This window comes from Onychomys torridus, chromosome 2 (genome assembly GCF_903995425.1).
Source record: "Onychomys torridus chromosome 2, mOncTor1.1, whole genome shotgun sequence".
Lineage (NCBI taxonomy): Eukaryota > Metazoa > Chordata > Mammalia > Rodentia > Cricetidae > Onychomys > Onychomys torridus.
The window spans coordinates 55,173,698-55,200,618 of record NC_050444.1 but is presented as its reverse complement, the minus strand read 5'-3'; the positions used below and the strand labels follow the sequence as shown (position 1 = coordinate 55,200,618).

General features: G+C 44.5%; 1 protein-coding gene across 1 annotated transcript; it reads left to right on the top strand.

Annotated features, from left to right (window-relative positions):
• The first annotated feature begins 11,991 nt into the window (after positions 1-11,991).
• On the top strand, positions 11,992-15,577 carry Pnrc1 (proline rich nuclear receptor coactivator 1). Its single transcript, XM_036179250.1, has 2 exons — positions 11,992-12,810; positions 14,513-15,577. The coding sequence occupies exons 1-2, from the start codon at positions 12,361-12,363 to the stop codon at positions 14,954-14,956; spliced, it is 894 nt and encodes a 297-aa protein (XP_036035143.1). The 5' UTR covers positions 11,992-12,360; the 3' UTR covers positions 14,957-15,577.
• Positions 15,578-26,921: the final 11,344 nt, after the last annotated feature.

Sequence of the window (26,921 nt, the reverse complement as noted above, 5' to 3'; positions counted from 1 at the left end):
CTTTAAACCTTTTTTAAAGATGTTCATTTTATATATGTGAGTGTTTTGCCTGCATGTATATATGTGCACCCTGTGCTTGCCCGATGCCCACAGAGGTCAGAAGAGGGCATCGGGTCCCCTGGAACTGAAATTGCAAAAGGTTGTGAGCCACCATGTGGGTGCTGGGAACCAAACCTACACTCAGGTCCTGTGCAAGAACATCAAGTACTCTAGACCACTAAAGCACCTCTCCAACCCTGTCCCCCTCTCAAGTCCTTTGAAAGACAGTTACTCGCTTCTTGTCTTCTTTCCTTCTCTTGTTCTTTCTTTTCCTAAGATAAGGTCTCACTATCCAGGCATGGCTATCCCAGAACTCCCCCCTGTAACCCAGACTAGCCTCCGTTCATGAGCAATCCTCTTTCTCAGCATGCCAAATGCCACAATTACAAGTCTGCACCACCATACCCAACAAGACACATCTTCTTAGTGTAATAATTTGTCTTCTCTTCCTGTTTGCTACAAAACAGAACTTGATGATTCTTATTTTTTGCATGTGCATGTGTGTGGTTTGTGTGTATGCATGTTTGCATGTGTGTGGTTTGTGTGTGTGCATGTTTGCATGTGTGTGGGTGCATGTGGGCATGCATGTTTGCATGTGTGGGGGGTGCATGTGAGTATGCATGCTTAGGTGTGAGGTTGGTGTCAGGAGTCTTCCTTGGTCACTCTTTATGCTTGAGAAAGAGTTTCTCCACTGAACCCAGAGCCTGTCAATCCAACTGTCTATGTGCTTCTGTGCCTTCTGGGGTCTGGAATTACTGACAGGCCACCACACTCACCCTGGCATTTAGATGAGTTCTGGGTCCCCAAACTCCTGCCCCCAATATTTGGTATTTTATCCACCGAGCCATCTCTCAGATCCAGTTTTGTTTTTTCTTGTAATGCCCCCTGTTGGCTTCCTGGTAGAGAAGGATTTTTGGTTTCTGGTCTAAGGTATTTGCTGCATTTTTATTCAGAGAAAGGTCCCAGCTGATGCTTTGCTTGACTGTCTCCGAGGTGACCAAGTGAGATTGCACATTAAAGCAGCAGGAGCAGCAGGCCAGGCTCCTCCTCATTTCCAGCCAGAGGATCTCTGTTATGACCCATTCCAAATTCAAAAGACTCCACAGCTTTTTACCTAAATCAGGAAAGTGGTGCCGAGGGAAGAAAGATGTGGAATTTAAAGGGAACATCTTGATGTTAAAATGACAGATGAACCAGGCATGGTGCACATACTGTAATCCCAGGACCAACACAACACATTTCAGGCCAGTCTTCCCAGGAGTCACTGTTATAGCATATAATGGCATTCCATCTCTTTTTGTAGTCAGATGTGGCTAGCTGTGCTGAACATACTGTATCATGTTTCTCCATTCATTCTTTCATAGACTTTGGCTGTTTCCGCTTTTTCACTGTGAACAATGTGTAATGAATGGGCTGAGGTATCCTTAGTACTGGACAGCTCTGAGTTATGTCTGCCCTCTGCACCTGACACCCACCACACACTCACTGTTCTATGTAGACTTTGCCATATACATGATTTCAGCTCTTTTGGGTGCACCAAGGAGTGTTGTTGTTAGGTCATCAATAACCCTCAAACATTTTGAGGAACTGACAAACTGCTTCCATGCATGGTTTTATAACATCACTCTGAAATGTGAGGCTGTCTACCATAGCTACATCCTCGAAGTGATATTCTTTTTTGCCAGCTTGACTGGATTGAGAGATGTGTAGGATATCAATAAAATGCACCTATGGATGTGCTGTGAGGGTATGTCCAGAGATGACTAGATCATACGGGCTCTGACCTAATCAATGGTTTAACCCCGTGATGGATTCATATTCTCAATAGACTATTGGAAAGTTGTAGAGCTCTGGGTGGTAGGGTCTAGTTAAGGAAGTAGGTTACTTGGGGTGTGCCTTTGAATCATACTTTGTCCCTGCTCCACCCCCTTGACTTTGTTATTCTCCATATCCTGGATCCTATGAGGGAGCCAGCATCTGCCACCTGCTCCCAATACTGCGATATCCAGCATTACCTTGGGCCCAAAGTCATAAATTCGGGTAGAAACAGGCAGAATAATTCTTTCTTCCTCGATGTTATTTCTCCCAGCAACTGTCACCAGGTGAAAAGTTCACTAATACCCACCACTTCTGGCTTTCTAACCCTAGCCAGCTTGGTAGATGTGACATGGTATCTCATTGTGGGTTCAGTGAGATGTGGTCTTGCTAAGTAACCTCTGGCTGGCCTTGAACTCACAATAATTCTCTTAACTTCACAAGAGTTAGGATTACTTTTTTTTAAATTGACACAGGGATCTCATATAACCCAGGCTGGCCTTGATATCACTATGAAACTAAGGATAGCCTTGATTCCTGGTCTTCCTCCCAAATACCAAGATTACAGATGTTGGCTACTAGGTCAAGCAGCTCTTGGAATATATTTTTAAATTTAAGATTTATTTTTATTATTTTTAATTATGTATACATGTCTATGTATGGATGTGCCTGAGGTGGGGCCAACAATGTCAAATACTCCTAGATCCTGAGTCGCAAGCGCTTATGAGCTGCTTGATGTGGGTGCTGGGAATTGAACTTGTGTTTTCTCCCTTCCTTCCTTCCTTCCTTCCTTCCTTCCTTCCTTCCTCCCTTCCTTCCCTCCTTCCTTTCTTTCTCTCTTTCTTCCTTCCTTCCTTCCTTCCTCCCTCCCTCCCTTCCTTCCTTCCCTCCTTCCTTCCTTCCTTTCTTTCTCTCTTCCTTCCTTCCTTCCTTCCTTCCTTCCTTCCTTCCTTCCTTCCTCCCTTCCTTCCTTTCTTTTAAATGCATATGGGGGTTTTGTCTACCTGTATGTACACCATATGTATGTCTGGTGCCAATGGAGGCCAGAAGAGGGTATCGGATCCCCTGAACTGGCATTAAGGATGGTTGTGAGCTGCCAGGTGTGTGTGCTGAGAATGAATCTCAGGTCCTCTGAAGAGCATCCAGGGCTCTTAACCGCTGAACCACCTCTTCATCCCTATGTCCTTTTTTAAGGACCACAAGTGCTCCTAACCACTGAACCATCTCTCCAGTCCCTTGGGACATATTTTTCAATAAAATGCTTAAAACACATTTTTTTTTCACCAGTGGGGACTAAAGTGATGAAACATCTGCTTAGAGAATGTATAATATGAATATTTATTTTTGTTTTTGCTATTCATTTGGCAGTGAGGATCAACTCCAGGACCTTGCCCATACCGAAAATATACTCTATTGCTTAGTCATTCCTTCAGCTGAAGATGTGGCTTCTTTGACCTGTCAGAACTTAGAATCCCACACACAGACAGATATCTATATATATGTATATATTCTTTTCCCAATCTTCCTACTATGGGTATGTCATAAATTTTAAATCTCTTGACATCTGTTTCTTGTACTTCTGCTTGTCTTTCAAATTAATAAGTGTGGCTGCAGATGTAGTTCAGTTGGTAGAGTGTTGGCCTAGCATGTGTGAGGCTCTAGGTTCAATCCCCAGCGGGCATAAGGCATGTGTGTTGGTGCTACACACCTGTAATCCTGGTGCCTGGGAGGTAGAGAGGGGAAGATCAAGAACTCAAGGGACCCTCAGCTACACAGTAATCTTGAGGCCAGTCTGGGCTATGTGAAACCCAGCCTTAAATAGTAATAATTTCCCTGCCCCTTTCCTTGATTTTGTTTTTCATTTATTAATCATTTCTTTATCCCAGAACTCTCGGACAGAAGAGTACATCTTTTTTAATTCTTTCAAACATAGTATAGATTCTATCAGTTTAATCTTTTATTTGACTCCCCTAGCAGCCATCAATTCTGCTGCAGTCTGGCCTAGTTGGTCTTTAGGCCACCTGCACAGCTTGTCACACTAAGATCACCTCTCTCTCTCTTACCCATAAATCTTTTCACTCGGGTCATCATCTCTTTTTTCTCTTTCTGGATTTATCTCTGAAAAGAGGGGTGAAGTGTGATCCTAATTAGTCTTATCAATAAAAACCAGGAGTTAAATATGGGGTAATAACCTGAAAGATCAGAGAAGCAAAGGAGGAGCCACTAGAGACTTCTTACATCTACGAATCTTCTGACTCAATGGGGGCTGAGATCCTATCTCTATCTGCTTTATATTCCTGTCTCCACCTCCCAGTTGTGCTGGGATCAAAGGTGTGAGCCATCACTACCTGGCCTCTAGTGGCTAGCTCTGCTCACCTTCTGATCTCCAGGCAAGCTTTATTTGTCAGAACACAAACAAAATATCATACAACAGAGTAGCTTTAAGAACGACCAAATGAGATCAAGTGTCTTAGGTTTTATGTGTTTGAGAAAGTTAGAATCTGGCCCTGTGCTTGACAGTTTGGGAGAAACAGGCTTCTGTTACATGAATCTTAAAAGGTCTTATTAATAAAAAACAAAATCCAGGAGCCAGGTATTGGGGTGAACTCAGAAAGATCAGAGAAACAGAACAAGCCACAGCTAACCTCACCTTGCCAATTCTTCAGCTGGTCTTGTTTCCTCAGACTGGAAGCCTCTGAGTCCTCATCCGAATGGATCGCAGCTGAACTGCTGCTCAAAAGCCTAAAAGCTTAACCAGCTCTAGTTCCTGATCCTCACGCCTTATATACCTTTCTGCTTCCTGCCATCACTTCCTGGGATTAAAGGCATGAGTCACCATGCCTGTCTATTTCCAGTGTGGCCTTAAACTCACAGAGATCCAGGCAGATCTCTGCCTCAGGAATGCTAGGATTAAAGGTGTGTGCTACCACTGCCTAAACCTAAATTTAATCTAGTGGCTGTTATTGTTCTGTGACCCCCAGATAAGTTTATTGGGGTGCACACTGTATCAGCCACAGGCTTCTGCGTTGGTAGTCACTTCCCTTTGGAATGTTGAGGTCATTCGGGCACTGTCTTCTACCTTCCAGTTCTAGTGATCAGATGCCACTCAAGGTTTAATGCTTCGTGGGACACCTGTGTCTCTCTGGAAGTGTTTCAGTGATCGTCTCTTTTCTGATCATTAGGTTTCTTGGTGTAGGAATATTTTCAACTAGTGTGCTGACAACGTGTGAGCCTTTTGCCTGAAGGTTCATGTTGCTCATTCACTACATTCTTTATACTCTGAGATAATTCATTAGAGGGCATTATAGTTAGGGTCCTGAATGTCCCCCAGAGCCCTGAGTATTAAGCGCTTGGTCCTCAACCTGTGGTGCTATTGGGAAGCAGAACCTCTAGGGACAGAGCCCTAGTGGAAAGAAGATAGATTACATGCTCTTACAAGGTACTGGACGGCGGCCTCTTCCTCTCTCTTGCTGTCATGTCCTCTTGCTCTGGTGCTCTGTGTCACCGCAGGTCCAAAGCAAATGACCAGGGACTGAAACTATCACCAAACGAACCTTTCTTCCTTCCAGGTAAATTCTCTTGAAGCATATATTTTGTCATAGTGCCAAAGAGCCAACAAAAATGTGGTCCTGGAATTTTTTTCTTCTCTGTTTCCATGGCTTATAGATTCCTTTTGTTACTGTTCAGTCCTCAGAACTCATGACCCAGCTGGGCATGGTAGAGTATATCTAAAATGCCAGCAACTGGGGAGGGGGGTACTTGGGGGAGTGGAAGTGGGGTGGGGGGTTGGGAGGGGCTGAGTCAGGAGGATCATGAGTTTGTGGCCAGCCTGGGCAGCTAAGCTACAAAAGGAAACCTATCTTTTAAAAAAAAAATGAGAAAGAGAGAGAGAGACAGACAGACAGACAGACAGCACACACACACACACACACACACACACACACACACACACACACACAGAGGCTGAGACTCTGATTGTAGACTTTGTATATAAAGCATGAACTATTAAACTAGTGGGAGTCACAAAAGGATTAACAATTAAACTAGGCTTAGAGAACCATGACATTGTGACTCAGAGGACACTATAAATAAATAAATAAATAAATAAATAAATAAATAAATAAATAAATAAAGGAACAGAAGAAGCACAGGAAATATAGTCAGGTACGCTGGTATGCCTGTAATCCCAGCACTTGGGAGGCTGAGGCAAAAGGAGTGAGCAATCCAGGATGGCCTGAGCTAGACTCTGTTTCAAAAATACATAGGTAGGTAATAGGTAATAGACAGGTAGGTCGGTAATAGATATAGATCTATTAATAGTGAGGTCTCATATCAAAGATGAAAGTTAGCATCAGTATTTATACTAATCACATACTGTGTACCTGTACATAGTAAGAATAACTGTAACATGCTAACTTACCAGTTAGGCTAAACTTAGTTATTCTCTCCCGAAACTGGGAATGAGAATTACATCATTTTAGATACTGCATTTATAGCCGTGAGTCACCATCAATACTAAAATATGACCTGGCAGAATGCCAACATGAGCAGCTCCTTCTGTGAGTCTCTTGAAAGAGGTTTCATTTGGCCTTTAGCTCTATAAGCCACTGGACCAGTCTTGCCGTGTTCAGTTGGTTTTTTCTTATTGTTGATGTTTGAGACAGGGTCTTATAGAACCAGCGTTGGTCTTGAACTCATTATGTAGCTAAGAATGACCTAGAGATTCTGATTCTCCTGCTTTTATCTCTCAAGTGCCTAGGATTACAGACTCTACTGCCGAACTACAGCTCCAGACCCTCTTTATATTTTGAAACTGGGTCTCACTAAGTTGTCCAGGCAGGCCTGGAACTCATTATGTAGCGCAGGCTAGCTTTAAACTCATGGCAATCCTCCTGCTTCAGCTTCCTGGTTGCTGTGTTACAGCTGTGTTTCACTACACCCAGCTCTCTTAATTTATTTTAAATTTCTTGGAAATAATTGAATGTCACTTTTCTGAAGATATCAGGTGAAATCAGAAAATAAGGCTGTGACCATTAAGTCTTTCACTGAGTAAGGGTAATACACTCTATAGAGAGGTCATGGACAAAAAAAAAAAAAAAAAAAAAAAAAAGCACCACTTTATTATCTGAAGATTCTTCTCTTTTTGGAAAAGAAAACATAAAAATATTAAGCAAGGAATATTAAGCACACGTCTATAATTCCAGCATTTATAGATGTAGAGGGAGAGGTAGGAAGATCAGAAATTTTAAGGCCAGCCTGAGCTATATTAGCACCTATCTTAAAAAACAAAACAAAACAAAAACAGGCTGCACCGTAGTGGTGCACGCCTTTAAGCCCAGCTCTTAGGAGGCAGAGGTAGGTGGATCTCTGTGAGTTCGAGGCCAGCAGGTCTATAAAGCAAGTTCTGGGACAGACAATGCTGTTATACAGAGAAACCCTATCTAAAAAAAAAAAAAAAAAAAAAAAAAAAAAAAAAAAAAAATCAGTTCATTTTGCTTTAAAGGATAAAGGAAACCACCCTGAAGGGCCATGTTTCCCCAGAGTCTGGAGGCTCTGTCCATAGAGATGAGACCCAGCAGCCAGCTCTTTCATTCTCTCCCCAGTTAACCATCTCCCTTTAATTTTATAGGCATTTCTAGCTTATTTGCCTCAAATGTGCTCAGAAGGAGGACAGTGAGCCCAGCACAGGCCTTATTTGACTCCAGCCAATTATTCTTAACCAAGTGATACAGTCTGAGTGTTGTTCCCTGACTTTTACATGCTGTAATTGAATCCCAATTGTGAAATTTTGTGTGGGTAGAAGCTTGATCTGGCTATGGTGCTTAGAAGTGGGGCCTCAAAGCTAGGTATAGTGGCTCAAGTCTCTAATTCAGGAAGGAGGGTGAGACAGGAGATTGCTACCAGTTTGAGGCTAGCCTGGGCTACATACTGAGTTCCTAGCAAGCCTGAGATACAGTAAGTACAAGGTTAGTCTTAAATTACATGGTGAGTTTGAGGCCAGTCCAGGCTACCCTAGACCCTGTCTCAAGAAAACAAACCAAAGTAAACAAACAAACAAAAACCCAGAGGATTTTGAGAGGTGATTAGGTCACTAGAGTGGAGGCCCCATGATTGAATCATGGTGGATCTGTAGGAGGGTAAGAGCTGGGTGTGGTGATATACACCTTTGATCTCAGCACTTCAAAAGCAGAGAGGGGGCAGGTCTCAAAGTGTGAGACCAGCTTAATCTAGTAGCAAGTTCCAGGCCACCCAAGACCACATAGTGAGACTCTGTCCCCCCACCCCAAAACAAAGAAGGCAAGACACCAAAAGAGATAGGTACACACATGTGAACTCCCAGTCTCTTGTATCACAGCAGGACTATGCCAGCAAAGCTACCACAAGATACAGTCCCATGACTTTGCCCTTTCCAAATCATGAGCCAAAATAAACCTGTTCCAAGAGTAAAAAAAATGAACTAGTATACCAGTGTTGATAATGTAGTGTTTCTAGAAACACATGTTTCTAAGAGGAGTCAGAGTTCTCCAACATTTCTCTAAATTTGTTTTTTATTTTTTTAATTCCCTTACACTGGTAGAGATCAAATGTTCAAGATGGTGTTCCAAGCCTGGAGTGAAGGTCCAGCATTACCAGTGCCCTTCCGTGCTAGTACAACAGGATACCTACCTCATGCTGTTATAGCTAACATAGACTTGCCTTTCAGACTTCTGGAGGCTGGAAGCCCAAGGCCAGGTGTCAGCCTATCAGTCTGGTGAGGACTTAATCTTCAGAGTCACAGACTATGGACTTGCTGTGTTCTCACTCATCACCATGGATCTTTCTAGGCTCACTAACTACTGCCTGTGGGCTCCCATATAAATCACCTCCTGGAGGACCCACCTTTTAATGCTATTACCTGGAGAGTTAGAGCTGTGTGACAGTGTATTAGTCAGGGTTCTTGAAAGTAACAGAATTTATTGAACAAATCTCTTCATATATAGAAAGGGGATTTGTTAGCATAACTTACAGACTATGGTCCAGATAATCCAACAATGGCTGGCTATGAATGGAAACTCCAAGCATCCAGTAGTTTCTCAGCCTGTAAGGCAGGATGTCAGTTGGTCTTCTGTATACACTGGAATCCTGAAGAAGTAGGCTCTAAAGCCAGTGAAGGAATGGACTTGATATCAAGGGCAAGGGCAAGCAGGCCAAGAGTAAAAGCTTCCTTCAGAAAGTACGGCCCAGATTTAAGGTGTGCTTTCCTACCCCAAAGATCTGGATTAAACGAGGATCTACCTACTTCAAATCAAGCAAAAGTCCCTCACAGGTGGAGATGTTTGGGTTTTAGTTAATTCCAGATGTAAGCAAGGTGACAACCAAGAATAGCCATCACAAATACTAACCTAGGCTGTTAACTTGACTGCATCTGGAATCAACTGAAACCCAAGCAGCTGGGCATGCCAATGAGGGATTTTCATGATTAGATCATTTGAGATGGGAAGATCTGTCCTGTATCTGGGCCACACTTTCTGGTGGTGGCCCACGTAAGAGGACGTGGAAGAAGGAAGCTTCTGCCTTTTGCCTTCTCCCCCTCACCCTCACAGGCAAGCTCATCTATCCTGCTGCATAGCAAGACCCTCAAAAGACTAAAATCAAAACAAAACCCAATAATCCAGCATGGCAAATGATACAGGTGATGACCATCAACGATGTGGTTTTTTATTGTTTTGTTTTTGAAGATAAGTTCTCACTATATGGCTCTGGCTGTCCTGGAATTCAGTATGTAGATCAGGTCTGCCTCCCTCCCAAGTGCTAGGATTAAAGGCATGTGCCATCACCTCCAAGCCCACCCCAGCCCTGACATTTCCAAGTGGTGCTTTTAAGGGAGGAGGTACACCTCAGCATTGAAGCTGGAGCTTTCCCAGCAAGATGGCTCACACTGTTAATCCCAACCCTGGTGAGGCACAGGCAAACCGATCTCCCTGAATTTAAGGACAGTCTGGTTTACATAGTGAATTCCAGGCCACTGAGGGCTATGCAGCAAGACTCTGTATAAAATAAAAATAATTTTTATTTCTTGTTACTGGAAATTTTGATGAGTCTCTTTTGGGTGTCACATGCTACCAGGGAAATGGAGTACCCTCTCAGGGTCCTCAGTCTCAGTAAGAAGATAATGTAGAACAGACTTACACAGAAGCTCAACAAAGAATTTATTAGACTTTTTTTGTTTTGTGTTTTGTTTTGTTTGTTTTGAAGATCCTAGAGAGGGAATGCTGAAAATCTCAGCAGCTGGAGGGAGAAGTCAGAGAAGAGGGAGAGAAAACCATGCCTTTTTGTAAAGCCACAAAGCAGGAAAGCTGGTTAGACACATCAGAGGAGAAAGCGTGACCAACCCAGAGTATCCAGGAAAGCACATCCAGGCTCTGGCCAGTATCTGAAAGAAAAAGAGATAAAAAGGAAGCTATAGACTGTCATCTTTCTACCCAAGGGAAGAGCTAGACTCCATTCTTTTGACTAGAAGGAAATAGCTTTCCCTTAACAATCTGTAACAGAGCCTAGATTAAGGCAACTGCAACATTCTCACCTCAGCAAGAGGTAACCTTAAAACATTTACAAGAGGGCTGAAATCAAGGAATGGGTATATCTTTTCACATGGAAAGCCAGGGACTTGTATTCAAATCTGGTCACCATCAGGAATTAGTGTCTGAATTGGAGTTTTGGTCACATTCTCACTTTTACCTTCCACATGGGAGTGGTTATTTAGGAAGAAATGAGAAATCAGGGCTCCCATCTAGTGTTCTTGGCCTGAGAACAAGGACATTCCCTACTCTGGCCAAGGACAATAATGGGAAGAAAAAAAAAAAAAACACCATAAATGTTGGCTCATCTTTCCATTTGTTGTAGCTACAGTTTTTAAAAGTAAGAAAATTGCAATCATTGCTGATATAAACACAGTTAGTTCCCCTTGGATCCTAGGTGATAATTGTGTCCCCCAATACATTGTGCATCCTAATAACATATCTAGGGTCAGAAAACAGAACAGCCACTAGATACAGAGGCCAGAAAATCGTGGCACACACACCTTTAATCTTAGCATTCTAAAGGCAGAGATCCATCTGGATCTCTGTGGGTTTAAAGCCACACTGGAAACAGCCAGGCATGGTGACACATGCCTTTAATCCCAGGGAGTGATAGCAGGAAGCAGAAAGGTATATAAGGCCTGAGGTCGAGGAACTAGAGGTTGGTTAAGCTTTTAGGCTTTGAGCAGCAGTACAGCAGAGATCCCTTCTGGACCAGGACTCAGAGGCTTCCAGTCTGAGAAAACAGGATCAGCTGGGGAATTGACAAGGTGAGGTGGCCTATTCTGCTTCTCTGATCTTCCAGCATTCACCCCAAAGGTTTGTTTTTAATAAGACCTTTTAGGGTTCTGTCTAGTCCATTCCCATCTTCTGTTCTCATCAGTGTGTGTGCCTGTGTGTGGTAGGAGCAGCTGTGTCACAGCATGTGGTTGGAGGTCACAGGGCAACTTTGTGGTTTTGGTTCTCTTCCATTTTTATGTGGCTTCCAAAGATGGGGCTCAGGTTGCCAGGTTTACATAGCAAGTACTTTACCTACTTGCTGATCCACACAGTTGGCCCTCTTTTTATTATTTTGAGGCAGTCTCATTAAATTTCCCACACTAGAATTTACTGTTCTCCTGCCTCAGCCTCTGGGAAGGGGGGTAGGATTACAGGTCTGAGCCACCAGGCCCCAGCTTCAAACTTTAATCCTACCAAACCCTTATTTTTGTTAAATTTTTGTTGTTTTGTTTTTCGAGACGGGGGTTTCTCTGTGTAGCTTTGGAGCCTGTCCTGGAACTCACTTGGTAGACCAGGCTGGCCTCGAACTCACAGAGATCCGCCCGGCTCTGCCACCAACGCCCGGCACCACACTTTACTGTGGGTTAAATAGAGGCAGATCTTGACTAGTGCTAATGAATAAGTCCTTGGTGTTCTCCGAAATCTCTTAAATACGAATTTAAAGTTGAGCTGAAAACGAAATAGAATGAAAACGGGGCGGGGGAGGAGGGGGACTGTCCTTTCTCGAAGTCAGCAGCTTCCTAATTCCTCCAGCGCCCTCCCCTCCCTCCGCCCACCCCTGGCGAGAGCCTGGGGGAGCTGAGGCCAAAGTCCAACTTCATTGTTCACGGGACACTCTCCAGGAGAGCCCGTTGGACGCGCCTGCGCAAAGTGCGCTCTTTGTGCCCGGCTGCTGCAAGCCGCTTGTTTGTGTCTTGCCTCCGGGCGCGGAGGCGGACCCGAGGGCGTGGCCTGGTAGGCGTGTTCTGATTGGGCCTCCCCAGGGAGGTGGGCGGGTACGGGGCGGGGCCTCGGGTAACAACACTCGCAGCCGCGGCCCCGGCTATTTGTTGCTGCGCCGCCCCGCTCGAGTCATGGTCCTTGCTCCGAATCTCCCAGCAGCAGCCGCCACCGCCTCCCCGTGACGCCCGCTTCCCGTCTTCTGCCGAACCCCGAACCTCGCAGCGCCATGACCGTCGTCTCCGTTCCCCAGCGAGAGCTCGCTCTGGGCGGCCGCCTGGCGCCGCTCGGCTTCCTCGGGGCCCTCCCGATGGTGAGCCCGGCCCCGCCGCCCTTGCCGCGCCTTCCGGACCCGCGCGCGCTGCCACCCACCCTCTTCCTGCCGCACTTCCTCGGGGGAGATGGCCCGTGCCTGGCCCCCGCGCCTCGCAGCGCCGCGCCGTCCGGATGCAGCTTGGCCCCGGCGGCCGCCCCGCGGGCGGCGCCCAAGAAGCGGCGGAAGAAGAAGGTACGGGCCAGCCCGGCCGGGCAGCTCCCCAGCCGCTTCCACCAGTTCCAGCAGCACCGGCCGAGCCTGGAGGGCGGCCGCAGCCCGGCGCCGGGGCCGACCGCCGCGCAGGAGGAGCGAGGCCCAGCGGCCACAGCCCTGCTGCACAGACAACCCCCGCTCGGCAAGGAGGTAGGGCCGGTGGGGGCGGGGCGGCTGTTTACTCGGGAGGGAAGTTTCCGTGACGCTCGCCGGAGTCGCGGGGCGGAAGCGGGGTGGGGGGTGTGTGGAGGGGGGGGAACAGTCCAGGGCCGCTGCGCTGGCGCCGCCCATTGGCTCCGAAGCCAGCCAATGGGAGCAGCGGCTGCGGCCCAGCAACAGCCCGCATTTAGAAGGTTGGCGGCGTTCCAGGGGGTTTCAGCGTTCGGGGCTCGCGCTGGGCTGACGTCAGCCCGCTACGTGCGGCGCTCTGGGGCGCTCATGAAGGTGGTGCCGGGTGGGGGCGCAGGCGCGGTGCCCACTGGGACGCGCGGCCGGACCCACAGGGGCAGTGGGACCTGGGGTTTGGGAAGTTGGCGGGAGCGTGCGTCTGGTGTCAGATGACCGACTCGAATGTGTCCCAGCCCCCGGGCTGTGAGCGGTGCCCAAAATGAGTTTTAGAAGTTAACCAAAACGAACTACGCCGATTAACTGATTGGGATAATATGGATGAGATTTCGTCGGGGTTGGAGGGATTTGAGAGTAGTCTTAGCAAAAAAAAGAGACCGAGAGAGAGAGAGAGAAAGAAAGAAACCTTTGCCATGCTATTACAGTGTTTATTTTTTGATTTTTTATTTTTTGTTTCAGTTTTTCAGACAGGCGCTTACGTAATTATTATTATTAGCTTGGAACTCACTATGCAACTGAGAATAACTGATAACTTAGCCCCCGCCCCTACTCCCCCAAATTCTGCGATTACAGACGTGCAGCACCACATCTGCTAAGATTAGTTCTAAGATTGTTTTCAAGTATTAATCTAAAAGGCCTGGCCACGAAGATTTTATTCTTCAAAGGCAGTGTTGAAAGGGGAGGCTGTGCCACCCTTAACGATGCGTGCGTGCGTGGGTGGGTGGGTGACCTTGACTTAGCTTTCGGGTTTTGTGTCTTTGCTATCGTGCAAGTACGAGAAAGGCGAGAATCTAATGATAGAGGTTCTCACTTGACGAAAACTTCTGTAAGTCCCAGTTTTGGTTAGGAAAGTTACTACAGTGAACAAAAGTTTTTGTTCTGTTTGTTGGGGGATGGGTCAGAGTTTACAAGATTAGCCAAGTAGCTCAGGCTGGCCTAGATCTCCTGCTTCTTTCTGCTTTACAGGCCTCTTGGCTGGGCTTAAAAGATTTTTCATACCTGGGTGGTGGTTAGCACGCCTTAAATCCCAGCATTCGGGAGGCAAAGCCAAGCGGATCTCTGTGAGTTCGAGGCCAGCCTGGTCTGCAAAATGAAATCCAGGACAGGCACCAAAAGTACACAGAGAAACCCTGTCTCGAAGAAATAAACCAACCCCCCCTCCAAAAAAAAGGATGGATTTTTCATGAATTTATCGAATCTGAAAGGCATACAGGAACATTTTTCTAACCCACAAAGGACATTTGCCCGTTAGAGTTGCTTGCAGTTAGATAAGATGGACATAGTTACTTTGAATTTTTTTGTTAGATATTTTACTTTATATGTATGCTGGTAACAGCATTGATTTTCATGGTTTCAGTAGCAACATATTTGGAAACCTAGTAGCAAGGACAACTAACACATACTTAGTGGAAACTGGGTTAAATTCTAGAGAATTTGAAAGATGATATGCAGAAAAATGATATAAAGGTAACCTTTAAACTGTATTCACTTTTGTGTTCCTTTATAGGTTTTAAAATCAAAAATGGGAAAATCGGAGAAAATTGCCCTTCCCCACGGCCAGCTTGCGCATGGTATACACTTGTGTGAACAACCAAAGATAAACAGACAGAAAAGCAAGTGTCACTTGCCACTAACCAAGATCACCTCTGCAAAAAGGATTGAAAATGACTTTGGGCAGGATTCTGCTTCCCCGGATAGAATGCAGAAGCAGGAAAAAAAGCCTTTTAAAAATACTGAGAACATTAAAAGCAACCATTTGAAGAAATCAGCATTTCTAACAGAAGTGAGCCAAAAGGAAAATTACGCTGGAGCCAAGTTTAGTGATCCACCTTCCCCTAGTGTGCTTCCAAAGCCTCCGAGTCACTGGATGGGAAGCCCTGCTGAAAATCCCGGCCAAAGCCGGGAGCTGATGGCAGTGCACTTGAAAACGCTCCTAAAAGTTCAGACTTAGATTTTAGTTTTCAATATGTATGTTAAACATAGATTTTTCCCAAATCCTTGGACTCTAAAAGGTAATGGATACAGCAGTGGAAACTTGCCAGCAGGAGATGAGCTTAAGTCACACATAAGCAGCTTGTATTATATTTTATATTTTGTAAATACTGTATACCATGTATTATGTGTATATTGTTCATACTTGAGAGGTACATTATAGTTTTGTTATGAAAGTATGTATTTTGCCCTGCAGATGTGGTGGGTGTTTTGTATATACAGTGGAGATATTTTAAGTGGGTGCTTACAGCACATGGAAGACTGTTTGCACAGGTACTGACTTTTTTAAGAACAGCTGTCAAATCTCAAAAGAGAAGATCTACATGTGAAACTCATGTACTACTGAAGGTTAAATCTGGCACAATCACTGTAAACATGGAGTTTGTCTGTGTTTCTCTAAATTGACTTGCCTTTTAATCTGTAATTACTAGAAATTTTCCTATTTTTACCAAACTTGAATTCTGGATATCAGTATGTAGCCATTATTAAGATTTAAAACGCCTCAAATTTTAAATGCCAACAAAATTGGTTGTAATCAAATTTTAAATCAATAATAATTTGGCCTCCCCCCCCTTTTAAGCTAGTCGTGGCTTTTTGTGTATGACTGCTGACTTGAATGGATGTGTGAGCAGGCGACTTCATGATTGGACTTTGAAGTTCTTATGGTCTTGAATCTTGCTACAAAATTTAAATTTAACCTACCTCTGAGAGCAAGAATTTCCCATCTTAGAAGTAAAGCTGGTTGTAAATATAGGCAATTCTGAGAGGAATTCATGCAGTACAGGCTGACTGACCTAGAGCTCAGCTATAGAGGTGAGATTACCTGGAACTTGTGATTCTGCCTTCAACCCTCTGGTGTTGGGATTGCTGGCATGCACCACCGCCCCTGGCTGATGTGCTAGGGATCAAACACGGGTCTTTGTGCATCCTAGGCAAGCAAGCTTCCTACCAGTCAACTATCTAGGTCTGGAATATGTAGTTTTTCATTTTTATTTTGAGATTTTTTTTCTTTGTTTCCCATGCTGTCCTTGAACTTGTCTCGGGGTCCAGCAGGGCTGAAACTTGTTATCTTTTTGCCTGGGCCTCCTGAGGAGCTGGGATTATAGGCAAGCTCCCACACCTGACTTAGGATTTATTTACTTTTATATATATGAACTATTATTGCTTGACTTGTGTGCTTTTTAAACATTTTTACATAACGATTAATTTTTAATCATGTGCATGTGAGTGCAATGCCCTTGGAGGCTGGAGGAATTGGATCTCTGGAGCTCAAATTGCAGATGGTTGTGGGCTGTCAGTGCTGGGAAAAGAACTCAGAAGAGCAGCAAATGCATTTAGCCTCTGAGCTCTCACAGGCCCCTACAGTTTTCCGCAAGAAAATGCTACTTTTATTTATTAAATTAAAGGGATGCGGGAAATGGCTCAGGGTAAAGGAGCTTGCCTGGAAAGCCTGATTTTGATCCCTGGAACTCACTTGAAGGTGGAAAGAGAGTTTACTCCACCCACTTGTCTTCTGAGCTCCACTTGTGCGCTGTGGCACACGATTGTTGCAGTGTTAGATGGAGACTTGGGAATTTAAAGCTTACATGAAGATAAACGGCAGTTGGACAGTGAGATAATCAAACTTCTCAATAGTGTAGGTGTGTGACGATTAAAATGGAGAGATTTTTAAAAGTCGAACTCTTTACTATGGGGACTTCGGTTGTAAAGCCAAGGTTAATCCTAAAAGTTTTCCTGAGCAGTCTGCAAATACATGAGTCATTTATTGAGGTAAAGGCACATGGCACCAGCTTGAAGTCCCTGGAAGCCACAAGATGGACAGCATCTGTCTGCAGGTTATCCTATGACCTCTCAGGCACCACCACCCACTAAAAGGAATATTTGAAGGGTTGGGGAGATGTCTATGCAAGCTTGAGGACCCAAATTTGCATTCCTAGCAGACTGAGCCAGTGACCTTGTAATCATGGAGCTAGGGAGGGAGACAGAAAGATCCCAGTGCTCACTGGCCAGCCAGCTCAGCAAACCTGTGAGCCTCAGCTCCTGCAAGCTGCAGTGGGTCAGCAGGTGTATGTGCTACTGCACAAACCTGACAACTTGAGTTTCATTCCTAGAAGCCATATGAAACGTAGACTCAAGTTGTTCCCTGACCATGCACTTGGTATGGTACACAGCCGCTACATATGCACACACAAGGTGGGGAGCCATTGAGTAAGGTACACCCATGAGGGTGGACAGTGTTTTATGTCGGCCTAGTGCTGTTCCAGGGCCTGTATCCTAGTCCTCAGAAGTTGCAAGCAGGAGGAGGGCACTTGTCTCAGAAAAAGGTCATGATAGCACTTCAGTGACGTCACACTGATAAGACCAAGATACTGTGGTCCCTTTAAAACCAGTAACGTGGGGATTCTTCCACATTTGCCAAGTTCTCAAGCCTCCTTGACTTGTAGTCTTGACCCTCAGACCACAGTTTGCATAGCTGACCTTCAGGAGATACTCCACTGTCCAATGAAGCACAGTTTTTACTTTATGATGCTTGTTAGTTACAGCTGATTTTTCAGCTCCAGCAGACCACCTGTCGTCTTGGTAAAGCCAAGTTTGCATTTCAGTGGTGATCACAGCCACAAATTCCAGAATATTACTCAGTGGTTCCTCAGAGTCTGCTTTTGTCTGGAACTTACACCAAGCCTCTCACCTGACTTCCCTCAAAGGTGGACTGTAGGGCCAGGCATGGTGGCCACCACTTTTAATCACAGTACTGGGGAGACAAGCAAATCTGTGAGTTCAAGGCCACCCAGGCTCTGTCTCAAAACTAAACTCCCAAATTGCTTTTGGTCATGCTGTTTACCATGGCAACAGAAACATGAGCTCTAAATGTTAATGCTGAGAAGAAACTGATCCAGGGCTCCTGCAGTGTTTCTCCCCCTGAGCCACCAGGGCCAGAACAGCTCTGGAAAGGGTGTAACTAAACACCCACCCGGTGACTGGTGATCAAGAGTGGCTGACTGATTCCTGGGTCTGGTGGTGCTGGCGCAAAGCCAACAACCCCCACCCTGTTCCTGGTTCACAATGGCGTGCTGGAGAGACGTGTGTACCGAGTATGACATTACAGAAAGAAGCCAGTTTTGCCAGTGAAAGTGGACAGTTAGCTTTCTGTTGCTGTAATAAACAACATGACAAAAAAAGAAACTTTGGGCTGAGTCTGGGGGCTCACATCTTTAATCCCAGCAATTGGGAAAGCAAATGGAGTTTTGAGGCCAGTCTGGTCTACATAGCAAGTTTCAGGCCAGACAGGGATGCATGGAGAGGTCTCAAAAGAAGAAAAAAATAACTTGGGGAAGCAAGGATTCATTCTATTTTACCAGGTCACAATCTGTCACTGAGGGAATTCAGGGCAGACCACCAGAGGTAGGAACTGAAGCAAGCAGGCCATGTAGGAACACTTTACTGGCTTGCTCATGTGTCATCATTAATGTTCACCAAACCCACCCCTCACCACAAAAAGTTATTTTTGTTTGGTTTTAAGCCATGGTCCCACATTACTGTAGTCCAGGAGTTCACTGTGAGGCCTGCTTCAGAAGTCATGCATTACCACATCCAGCTCTAAAAGGCAATCTCTGTGTGTGTGTGTGTGTGTGTGTGAGAGAGAGAGAGAGAGAGAGAGAGAGAGAGAGAGAGAGAGAGAGAGAGAGAGAGAGAGAGAAGGAACACCCTGGGCTTTGGGCATGCTAGCAAGCATGGTACCATTGAGTTATATATCAACCTCTCTGATTTTTCAGTTTGAGACAGGTCTTTCTGTGGAGACCAGACTGCCTTGAGTTTGTGGTCCTCCTGCCTGTGTCTCCCCACTGTTGGGATCACAACTGTGTCCAGCAGTAGTCTGGGTGTATTAAGTGCATTGTTGGGGCTGGGAATACTATTCAGTGCTAGAGTTCTTGTCTACCATGCAAGAGGCTCTAGCTCCAATTTCCCATACTGAAAAACACAAAAATTTAAGAACCACTAACTTATTTGCCAGACAGACCTAGTGGCACGTGCCTATAATGTCGTGCCATAAGCCCTCTCCCATATGCAGACACACAATGAATTTTCAACCTTAAAAACACCTGTAAATATTACAGGCCATCCTCCAGAGCTGCTTGTGTGTACACAAGTACTTCAGTTACAGAGAATTCCTCAAGATTAGAGTTAGTTAACCTGACTGTCAAACGTGAATTGTGAACATGTTCTTGGCAGTCTCCTGTGTTGGGAGAAAAGATGGCAGGTCAAAAGTATTTTCCTTTCATCTTCAGAATTGGTTCTTCATTTTTAAAAATTGCTATTTTTTGTGTATGGGTTCTGCCTACATCTGTGTCTGTGCATCACATGTGTGCCTGCTACCCACAGAGGCCAGAAAAGGGAGTCAGGTGATCCTTGGGCTAGAGTTACGAATGTCTGTGAGCTGCCAGGTGGGTTCTGGAAATCGAACCTGCGCCTCTAGCCTTAACTACTATGCCATCTCTCCAGACCCTGGGGTTTTTTGTTGGTTGATGTGTGTCTGTGTGTGTGTGTGTGTCTGTGTGTCTGTGTGTGTGTGTGTGTGTGTTGCTGTTGTTGTTGTTGTTGTTTGTTGTTTTTAATAGGTCTCATTGTCCAAGTTGGCTTGGAAAGACGGGCCTCCTCCCTTCACTTCCTGATTTCTAGATTACAGGCATTCATGTGCCTGGTTATTTTCAGTTTTATTTTTTATTTTTCTAACAAAAATTTTCCCCTTGTATTTTTGTTTTCAGATTTTTTTTTTAAGTCAGAAAACTTGTTTTTTGCACTTTTTGTCTTACTCTTTATTTATTGATAGACAGGGACTCCTATAACCCAGGTTGGCCTCCAACTCAGGATTCCAAGAGCTAGTATTGCTGGCGTGTACCACAGTGCCTGGTGGTTGTTGTTTTTTCTTTTCCTTTCAGTAAACATCTGGATGACTTTCAGTTATCTCCAGCATAGCTCAACTGTAGAGTCCTACCTAGCATTGGAAACAAACACTCTGCCTCCCACCCCAAAAACCATGTGTGGGGACCACAGACTGCCCAAGGCATTTGAACAGGAGACTTTTGGTGGTGGTGGTTTTTGTTTTGAATTGTTTTTTACTTTTTTCTTTTTTTTTTTTTGGTTTTTCGAGGCAGGGTTTCTCTATGTAGCTTTGTACCTTTCTTGGAACTCACTCTGTAGCCCAAGCTGGCCTCGATCTCACAAAGATCCACCTTCCTCTGCCTCCTGAGTGCTGGGATTAAAGGCATGCACCACCAGTGCCAGGCCAGTTTTTAATTTTTGAGATAGGGTCAAATTAGGTATTACAGACATGGACTGCCACACCCAGGTGAGCAGGAAGATATTTTGGTATTTATTTGAAAACATGAAATCATAGAGGGCTTTGATTTTGATTCTGTTAAGGCTGGATGTGGTTACTTATGCCTGTAATCCTATCTATTCTGGAGGTTGAGCAGATCAAGGCCTTCCTAGATGATATAACTGATTTAGAATTAGCAATATTCTCCCTTAAAACAACAAAAATTTAATGGGGCTGATAATATGCTTACTGGTGGAATTCTCGCCAAACATACACAAGTTCATTCTTTAGTACTACCCAAAACATACTAACACCCCCTACCCAGCCTTGGACAACTTACTGTTGAGGTATTCTTGTTACAAAACAAGGGCTCACACTGGTTCTGTAAGGGAGGTTAGCTCCCGTCAGAGTCAGTACAGGACACACCCAGATACCAAATTCTCAGCACCAAGGAGATTTGTTATCCAGGATGGGCAAATGGGTAGGGTAGGGTAAACGGCTGCAAAGACCAGCAGCAGACAGCAGCAGCAGCAGCAAGCGGGTGCTTTTTTGCAGTTGAGGGTTTTTAAGGGGAAAAAAGGGGAGTCTGTGCTAGGGTGAGTTGGTAAATCCTGATTGGACATGTTAGATAAATAATGAATTTTGAGTGTTGGACCTTGGTGTTTTGTCTCAGGAATGAGTCAGTGGCCAAATAAGGGAATGGACTTTGGGAGCTAGCTTTAGGAATGTAATCTACAGTTTAGCAAGAGGGAGAAGGGTAAAGGTAAACCCTGCAATTCCATGTTGGCCCTGCTCTGGCCTGCTAGAGCCCTTCAGGTTCCTTACAAAGGTGAACAAAATAAAGCTTACTCCTCAAATATTAGGCTGCTCTTAAATGATACGAGGCCAGTCTTCAAAGATGGGATTGCCTCTTTCCCCCACCTCCCATGGCTCTTAAAGCCACTGTGCATTCAGGCCAATATCCCTGTGTGCATTTTTACTTTTCTTTTGTTTTCAATTTTGATTCAAGTTTCACATAGCCCAGGATAACCTAAAACTCTGGAGGCATCTGAGAATGACCTAAATTCTTGACCCTCCTGCCTCTTCCTCTCAAATGCTTGGGTTGCAGGCATGTGCCACTCTGGGGGTTTAAATAAGAATAGTCCCCATGGCTCTTAGATTTACATTTTTGGTCATCAGGGCGTGGCACTAATTGAAAGAAGGTGTGGACTTTTTGAGTAGGTGTGGCCTTCTTGATTTTCCACTTCTATGCATTTTCCACTGATTGAGTTCTCTGGCTTTCCTGTAGACATTGTTTTAGCTTTAAGGTTATTTTTATTTTTTTATTTTTTGGTTGTTATTTTGTTTTGTTTTGAGATAAGAGTCTTACTTGTCAAGGCTACTTTTGCAAAAGACAGGGCACAGTGCCTAGGGAAAGAACTCTGAATGGACCTTCCCTCAGCTTTCCAGTTGTGTCTGTGTGCCCCTGTAACACATTCTTCTGCATCCTGGCCTCCTTATTTGGAATGGCATTGTTTTATGATGTAGATGTGGTCAAATACATGAATGAATAACTTAAGAGAGCAGTTTCAAGCACACAGTAATAGTCAAAAATAGTTGAAGGAATCCCCTAGAAGACAAGCCTCCAGGCACACACATGAGGGACTAGTTAGCTTCTGAGCACACCAGTCCAGAATTACGTTGGTTAGGTTGGCTGAGGAAGAGGGGGCTGTAATGGTGTGAATGAGAAAGGCCCCCACATGCCCATATATCTGAGTGGCTGGTTCCCAGTTTGTGGACCATTTAGAACGTATTAGGAAGTGTGGCCTTCCTAGAGGGAAGTGGGAGCGGGCTTTGAGGTTTCAAAAGCCAAACAAGACCCAGTCCTGTGTAGCACAAATCTTAAAAGGTCTTATTAATAAAAACAAACTCAGAGCCAGGTACTGGGGTGAATGCTGAAAGATCAGAGAAACAGAACGAGCCACAGCCGACCTCACCTTGTCAGTTCCTCAGCTGATCTCATTTCCTCAAACTGAAAGCCTCTGAGTTCTTACCCGAATGGATCTCAGCTGAACTGCTGCTAAAAGCTAAAAGCTTAAAAAAGGCTCTAGTTTCTGGTCCTCAAGCCTTACATCCCTTTCTGCTTCCTGCCATCACTTCCTGGGATTAAAGGCGTGTGTCACCATGCCTGGCTTTTTCCACTATGACTTTGAACTCACAGAGATCCAGGCAGATCTCTGCCTCCAGAATGCTAGGATTAAAGGAGTTCGTTACCACTGCCTAACACTGTGTTTAATATAGTGGCTGTTCTGTCTCTGACCCCAGGTAAGTTTATTAGGGTGCACAATGTATTTCAGAACACAGTATCACCACAGTCCTGCTCTCTCTGCCTACAACTTTCAGACTAGCTCCAGCCCCTGCTCCAGTGCCATGCCTGTCTGCCTGCCCATGCTCTCCACCATTGTGGTCATGGACTAATTCTCTGAAACTGTAAGCAAGCCCTCAGTTAAGTGCTGCCTTTTAAAACGTTGCCTTGGTCATTGTTTGTCACAGTGAAAGTTGGCAGTGACTAAGACAGAACTTGGTACCAGGAGTGGGATAGTGCTGTGACAGGCCTGGTCATTTTGTCTGTTGGAAGAATATGGAAGACCTTGGGGCTTTGGACTGGAAAAGTGGTTGGATGCTCTAAGTGGGGGTTAATCCATACTAGTAGGAGCATGGAAGACAGTAGTGCTAAGAGCAAAATGAACTGTGGAGACCCAGCTCAAGAGCTTTCAGAGGGGATGAATATTGGAGACCATTCTTGTGACATTTGGGGAAAGAATATGTCTGCTTTTTGCCCTTGCCCCCCAAAAAATCTGCCTGAAGCTAAATTGAAGAGTTTTGGACTAATGCTATTGGCAGGGGAGATTTCAAGATAGCCTGTTTGTTGTTGTTGTTGTTGTGGTGTGGTGGTGGTGGTGGTGGTGGTGGTGGTGGTGGTGGTAGTGGTTTTTGTTTTTGAGACAGGGTTTCTCTGTGTAACCCTGGCTATCCTGTAGACCAGGATGGCCTTGAACTCACAGAGATCCACCTGCCTCTGCCTCCCAAGTACTAGGATTAAAGGTGTGCGCCACCACTGTCCAGCAAGACAGTCTAGTATTGACTATGTCTTATGGCTATTAGGAATCGTGCTTATGCAGAACTACAATGAAAAGAATAAGTGGGGCAGAAAGATACATAAAATGTACAGTTTGAAGGGAAAAAAAAAAAAAAGAACACCGGGAAAGGTAAAGCTGGAGCCAACTCCTGTGCTCAAGTAGATGAGAAATGTGAAGGAAAGCCCAGAGCTTCACGGAATGAAGGTGCCCCCAGGGTGAGCCGACACCCCTGTAATCACTTCTGTCTGAGGTAGGATTATTCTTGGGTGACAGAACACCATGACAAGGCAACTTGTGAACGAAAGCATTTAAACGGGGACTTGCTTTAGTTTCAGAGGGTGAGTCCATGACCATCACAGGGCAGGGACTGTGGTGGCAAGCAGACAGGCGTGGTGCTGGAGAAGTAGTTAGGAGCTCACATCCGATCCATACAGTGGTGTGTTGAAGAGGTGGAGGAAGGAGGACTAGGGAAGCAGTCCAAGAGAGAGAAGTGTGTTGCAGTCCGCAAAGCTGAGAGGAACAGGAAATACAAAGAGCCATCTAATAAACCCTTGACATTGGGCATGGGCAAGTCGGATTTGGAGTTTGCCCTGCTGGTTTTTTGGTACAGCATTTTCTCATTATGCCCCTTTCTCCCTTTTGGAATGAAAATATACATTCTATGTTAGGAGTATGTTACATGCTTTTTGATTTTAAGAGGGGCTTATAGTTAAGAGAGTGCTTTGAGTCTCAGAAGAGATTTTGGACTGTTAAACCATGTTGAGACTATGAAGGACTATGGGCACTTTTGAAGTTGGACTAAATACATTTTGCATTATGATATGGCAAGAGTCTGTGGGGGCCAGGGAGTGGTGTGAATGAGAACGGCCCCCATAGGCTCATATATTTGAATGTTTGGTTCCCAACTGGTGGACTGTTTAGAAAGGATTAGGAGGTGTGAGTGTACTGGTTCGTTTTGTGTGTCAACTTGACATAAGCTAGAGTCATCAGAGAGGAAGGAGATTCAGTTGAGGAAATGCCTCCTTGAGATCCAGCTATAAGGCATTTTCTCAATTAGTGATCAATGCGGGAGAGCCCAGCCCATGGTGGGTCCTGAGTTCTATAAGAAAACAGGCTAATTAAGCCATGTGAAGCAAGCTAGTAAGCAGCACCCCTCCATGGTCTCTGCATCAGCTCCTGCCTCCAGGATCCACCTTGTTTGAGTTTCTGTCCTGACCTTTGGTGATGATTAGCAATGTGTAAGTGTAAGCTGAATAAACCCTTTCCTCCCCAACTTGCTGGAGTAGTTGTGTCACTAGGGGTGAGCTTTAAGGTTTCAAAAGCCCAAGCCAGGCCCAGTCCCCATCCCCCATCACACACACTTTGCCTGCAACTTTCAGGTCAGATGTGAGATATATATTTATGACCACCTGTGACAACCTGTGGTCATGACTACCTTGTTATGACCACCTTGCGACCATATCTTTGTTTCAGGAGGTCATTATGACTAACTTGGCGTGCTTATGCTCTGCTTCTGTAACCCTGCCTATTTGTCTGCCAAATCTCCCATTTGGGCTATAAAAGTTTGTCTTCCTCACATCCATTGCTGATCTCTTGAATCTCGATTTTAGGGGGAGACAGCCTATGGACATGAATAAAAAAGCTTGCTTTAATTAGTTGCTTACTTTAATTAATTTGGCCATGATGATTCAGGTCACTGGTCTTTCTCCTTGCATCTTTGGGATTAACGGTATTTTACTAGAAAACCCAGACAAGCAGAAGTGAAACTTTTAAATATGTTCAGGAATAAATTAACTTTTTTCTAAGTGTTATGGAGGGCTGTTATCTGGGCATGACATGGTCACCGCCATGTAGAGATCAGAGCAGGCATGACTACTTCACTGTACCCTCATGAGACTGGGCCCACTAACATTTCCTGGAGGGAGGGGAGGAGGCCTCATGAGATAGCACATAGGACACAGACACAGTTGCTGGGGGGGGGAGCTCTCCTTCCACAGTACAGCTGCCTGTAAGCTGCCCATGCTTCTATGAGTAAGCCTATTTCTACTCATCTGTTCACCAAGCTAGCATGGGATGGAACGATAGTTTTGGTCTGTTGTTAGCAAACATTTTGTGATGAATAGATTATGCACCCTTGAGATAATGATCTCCTGATAAAATGATCTGTAAGTATAAAGACACTAAAAGTACAGTTAATTCCTTGGTTTCCTACCCCTGCCGCTGTGGTGCTGGGATTGAAGAACCCAAGACTTTGCATGTGTTAGTCCTTATTGAGGACGACTGTGTATACATATGCACATGTCAGGATAGCACTTCAAACCTTCCTGTAAGCGTTCAACAGTCTCCCACACTTTTATAACTGCTTTATTACAGAGGAACATCAGAGTGAAATTTTGAAATAAATAAATTTTGCTATGGTTAAATAGAGAAAATATATTCAGAGAGTATAATATACATTAATTTGTGGTACTTCTCCAAATATCACTGACATACAAATTATTTTGTAAAGTTGTTTCTCACATAAAGGATTTAAAAATGCAAAAAATATGGAAGTCTATATTGGAAATTAATAGTAGCAACATGGCTCCAAATACTGAAAATGTAAGACAGGTTTCTTAGGTATTCCAGGCATAAATATTAGCTGTAAGGGCTGACAGTGTGTTTCAGTAATGTGATACAACAAAGTAAATCTGTAAACATATCTCCTATGACAGTCATATGCAAACCTCAGAAATGTAAACCTCAAACACATTTTAAAAGAAATTCTAAGTTATAACAACTACAAAAGCAATAATTGTCAACAAACTTATTTGGTTTTTAAAAGTAGAGTAACATAATGTAAAAGTCACATACCTCACCTCAAAGCTGTTTTTATGAAGATCTTTTTCTTTTTCTTTTGTGTGTGCGCGCACACGCGCGCGTGCGCACACACACACACACACACACACACACACACACACACACACGCTATAGTACATGTGTGGAAGTCAGAGACAGTTTGCAGGAGTCAGGTCTCTTCTACCTTTCAGTGGGTTCAGGAACTGAACTCAGATTGCCCAGCCTGCACTCAGGTTGCCAGGTTTGGGTGGTGAGTGGATTTCCTCACTAAGCCATCTCATTAGCTAGTACTTCTTAATATAATGTGTTTAATTCTTTTTTAAAAACGACTTTGTATATAATTAGAATATTGAACTAGAGCTCTAAAAAGAAAAAATGCAGATGAAAATAGCTATATAGAAATAATGGTATAAATATGAATTTATACAAAATGTACTATACTTCAAATATGTAAGGCTTAATATGAATATTTGTGGATTCTGAGTATTCCACATCATAATTTTTAGAGTAGTCTCAAATCATTCAAAATCTAGTACTTCTAAAATGATTTCACTTTTTTAAAAAAAGCATTTATTTATTTTTAGACAGGGTCTCATGTAGCCCAGTCCATGCTGGTTCTGACCCTCCTACCTCATCTCCCAAGTGCTGAG